This window comes from Camellia sinensis, chromosome 4, assembly GCF_055761805.1.
Source record: "Camellia sinensis isolate YWXY chromosome 4, ASM5576180v1, whole genome shotgun sequence".
NCBI lineage: Eukaryota > Viridiplantae > Streptophyta > Magnoliopsida > Ericales > Theaceae > Camellia > Camellia sinensis.
The window spans coordinates 108064987-108069674 of NC_138964.1; the positions used below are offsets into that span (position 1 = coordinate 108064987).

The window sequence follows — 4688 nt, forward strand, 5'->3', positions numbered from 1 at the left end:
CAAAACTGTATATCAAAGAGATTGTGAGGTTGCATGGTATTCCGATGACCATAGTGGTGGACAGAGATAGCAGATTTGTATCTATGTTTTGGAGGAGTTTGCATGCAGCTTTGGGTACTAGTTTGAATTTTAGCACTGCCTTTCATCCTTAAACTGATGGACAGTCAGAGAGAACTATTCAAACCTTGGAAGACATGTTAAGGGCTTGTGTTATTGATCTTGGAGGTTCTTGGGATGAACATTTGGCCTTAGTGGAATTCTCTTATAATAACAGTTATCATGCGAGCATTCAGATGGCACCATATGAGGCTTTATTTGGACGGAAGTGTAGATCACCTATTTGTTGGGATGATGTGGGCGAAAGGAAGTTGTTAGGGCCTAAGATTGTGCAACAAACAGTGGACAAGATCAATCTTATTAGAGAGCGACTTCGCACGGCACAGAGTAGATAGAAAAGTTATGCAGATAACATGAGACGCAATTTGGTGTTTGGGGTTAGAGACCATGTATTCCTTAAGGTGTCTCCTATGAAAGGAGTAATGAGGTTTGGTGTTCGTGGTAAACTGAGTCCTAGATTTGTTGGGCCATTTGAGGTTTTAGATCGAATTGGTGAGGTAGCTTACAGACTTGCCCTACCACCGTCACTAGCTGGAGTTCATAACGTTTTTCATGTCTCAATGTTAAGGAAGTATATACCGGATCCTAGTCATGTGATTGATCATGCACCGTTGCAGTTTAAGGAGGATTTGACATATGAGGAACTCCCTATAAGAATTGTTGATAGGAAGGAACAGGTTTTGAGGCGTTGAGTCATCCACTATGTTAAGGTTCAATGGAGTAATCACTCAGAAAGAGAAGCAACTTGGGAACTCGAGGATGAAATGAAACGAAAGTATCCACAACTTTTTGAGACTTCAGGTATGTCAAATTTCGAGGACGAAATTTCTTTTAAGGAGGGAAGGATGTAAAACCCAAGTTGTGTGTAGGATTATTTTATTGGATAGATTAGTAATTAAATTAACTTATATGAGTCATTTATTAATATCAAAGAATTAGTTATGAGATGGCATTATATTTTCTATTACTTAGATGGGTAATTTTGTAACTTTGAGAAATTAGGTTAATAAGTCCACCTATTGTGGCTTTAAGTCTTGGAAAACAAACAAAATAGAGGCTATGAATTGCTCCATAGGCGGCTAGGGTTTGAGAAGGTAAAAGAAAAAAGAAAAGAAAAAGAGAAGAGAGGCTTGTGCTGCAGAAAGGGTTTGGAAGAGTTAAAGGTGAAGGCAGCAAGCAAGGGTTTGGAAAAGTTTAAAATTAAAGAAAAGAAACCCAAACCAAGGAAGAGGGAGGATTCATAAGAGTAGTGGTTTTGCTTTATTCATCACTTAGGTAAGATTTATTTTATTGTATTCCTATCTATGATTTTAGTGTTAATATATCAATAGATGATTTTATGGGCATATATGATTAAATAGATATATTGATGTAGTCTATGTTGGGGGTCTTAATTTTGCTCAATTTTAGAGTGTATTTTGCATCCCATTTGGGTGGTTCATATTTTGAGATTGATATGTGATGGGTTAAGTTTAATGGTGGTGTATTTGTGGGATACACGATTGACTACAAGCAATTACAAATTTTTACATGTATATAAACAACAAGAGAATAATATGGGTTGAGAATTTCTGAAGTCGTGATGGCTTTGTTTTGATGCTAAATCGTGGGAGTTCCTAATAGACTATTGGGTTAATTTATTCTATTGTTGTTACAAGAAGAGATGGATGGATGCACATAATAATTGTTTATGCGGTGTAATATTTTATTAGGTTTGTGAGATTGAGGTGGATCTTGGTAAATTGAGATTAGCTTGGAAATATTATTTTAGCTGTTTGAGGTAAGTAACCCTCTATCACTGTTGGTTCATTTTTATTCCTATCGAATCGTTTAAAATCATAAATATTTATTTATAGCCTTCGTGTTCTCTTAAAATAAAATATGGGTCAAGTATAAAACAACATCGAATATTATTTTGAAAATTATTTGAATATTTGGTGAAACTATTCTGAAAATTGTACTAAACGTTTATTCTAAAAATATCGAATGTTTTATTTAAAAGTTGTGTATTGTTTGAATTTTGAACATCACTCTAGTCTGACTATGATTTGGACCCCAGCCAATGGGGGTTATTTATTGGCACAGAAACTAGTTTCTTTTGGGGCTTTACCACCGGCCTATGTGTGGTTCTGGGCCTTGTCACGGGCTAAGTGACCGTAGTCATTAAGACTTTGGTTTTGTGAATCAAATCATTGAACCATCTGAATATCGAACCATCGATTTGAACAATGAATTACTTTGAATTATCTTGTTGGCTTTTCATTTAAAATGTATTGTACATTGTTTATTTTTAGTTATGAAACCATCTTACAAATAATTGTTCATTTATTGAACTGTAGAAAAATTTATATTTATTGGTTATCGATTTATTTATTTATTTATTAATACTTGATCCAGCTGGCAGTGATGGTTGGTTATTTACTGGGCTATCTAGCTTACCCTTATTTTTTTTTCAAATTCTGAAGAGTAGAGCTGCGCGGGATTTTTTACATGTGGGAGTGCCGAGAGTAGGACTATGAATTAAGTACTTGGATTATTCGTTTTGTTAATGGATTTTATTAGTGGACTTGGTGGATAATTTCATATGATAAGAATAATCAATTTTTATGGATTTTAGCATTATGATAATTAAGGATTTAATTGGAGTATTTACATTGTTGGTTATGTGTTGGACTCTTAGCCTTGCATGCTCACTTAAATGAGTGTGCGGCGTTGTCACGGAGCTTGGGACGCGACACATATACACATTGAGGGTTCTCTCTCTCTCTCTCTCTCTCTCTCTCTCTCTCTCCCTTCTCTCTTTGATTTTTAGGTGATCTCTTCCATGTTCAAAATCAACTAACAAAGCTACAAACCCTAATCTTCACTTGTAAAATACTTCTATATTAATCAATGAATTTCCTCACAACCAAAAATGCAAACCAAACACACAGATGCATCTAAGACAGTATTTTACTGTGAAATGGTGGCAAACAAGGCTTGCAAAGGGCTCTGTTTTGTTTAATTTCTATTTAATTTTTGTTTAATTTCTGTTTGGTTGGCAAACAAGGCTTGCGAAAGGCTCTTTATTCACGCTTTTGTTTTAGCTTCTCACACTCGAGTTGATGTACTCGAGAGGAACTAGTTCCCTAATATTAAGAGCTGTTTAAAAAATGCTTTTTTAGTTCTAAATAGATTTTTTATTAGATTTTTTTTATCACTAGACAAAAAAGATAGTCAAATAGTAAGGCACATGTTAATAATAAACATGAATTCGTATCTACATTTGATGATAAATAAAACCAGATTTGAAATTCATTCATTTAAAAACATTTTTCATTGTGCAATTCAGAGATGAAGTTTGTGGCTATCATAGACTATCCACACCCATCAGTGCAAAATTGCATGTTTATGAGTTCATAGAATATGAATATCTAAGATTGATACATATCTTTTCTATATCAAAATATTTGATCATAAATGTTAAAGACCCATAATTTATTTGCATGTTTATGAGTTCATAGAATATGAATATCTAATTCTTGAATTTCTATGCTCTGAAACACTTTTAATGTCATGTTATTATTGTTCCATTTAAGGAGACTTCAGTTACCATATTATTTGTTCTTCAAATGCATTTTTTTCTTTGTTTAAAAGTTTAGTTGAAGGGAAAATCTTTAGGAGAATGTTTAAAAGTTCATTTTTATTTATTTTTTGTTATTGAATAATTTTTTCTTGCTTATATTTGTAGATTGATGAAGCTCGGAGTTTGGATGAAGCTATTGTGGTTCTTTGGAGTTTGGATGAGTGGATGTTGCATATGTAGCAGCTGTTGCTAATTCTATCAATTTCTTGGACTGTTTAATTGTATAATTTAGATGATTGGCTGGATTCTCTTAGACTTAATTTGGATGGTTTGCTTGTGAGTGTGTACTGCTAATTTCTTTTTATTCATGTTGGGCTTAATTTGGATGGTTGTTTGTATGTTTGATTTCTTTTTAAACAAGTTGGACTTTAATTTCTTGTTACTCTTGGGTGATAGTTTGTCTTTTGAATTAAGGCAATTTATTTGAAGAACAGGGTTGAAGGTTGAATGAGCTTTCATTTTTTTGTGTGGAATTAAGTTGAATCAGCTTGTTTATTTTAATGGGATTGGATTAAGTTATTTGAGTTAGGTTTTTGTGAATCACAGTTTGGTTGTTATTTTTTTTTTCCCCTAAACTGCTTTGCTCCAACCTGTGCACACCCCTAACTTAACAGATGGACACTTCATATTGAGTTATAGGTGTCGAAAAAATGGTTTTTTGGTGACTTTTATGTAAAAATGTACCAAATTAGGTACTAACTAATCAACTCCCATTCATGAAATAACTTTTTCAAAATTTAAAGTGAAGAAAATGACAAAATTACAAACTTTATATTTATAAGGGCAAAAATGGCAATTATACAGCAAAAAACTATTTTACAACTTATTTCCCAAAGATTACTCTACTGCTTAAATCTATAATCCCACAGCTACACTAAACAAGTTACCAGCTTGTGCTCACAGATGTAAGCTATAATCTATAATCTATAATCAATTTCCCACAACT

At 33.2% G+C, this 4688-nt stretch overlaps 1 protein-coding gene across 1 annotated transcript; it reads left to right on the forward strand.

The window, feature by feature from the left end:
* The first annotated feature begins 470 nt into the window (after nt 1-470).
* On the forward strand, nt 471-3922 carry LOC145823957 (uncharacterized). Its single transcript, XM_082923532.1, has 2 exons — nt 471-794; nt 3848-3922. The coding sequence occupies exons 1-2, from the start codon at nt 471-473 to the stop codon at nt 3920-3922; spliced, it is 399 nt and encodes a 132-aa protein (XP_082779658.1).
* The last annotated feature ends 766 nt before the right edge of the window (nt 3923-4688 follow it).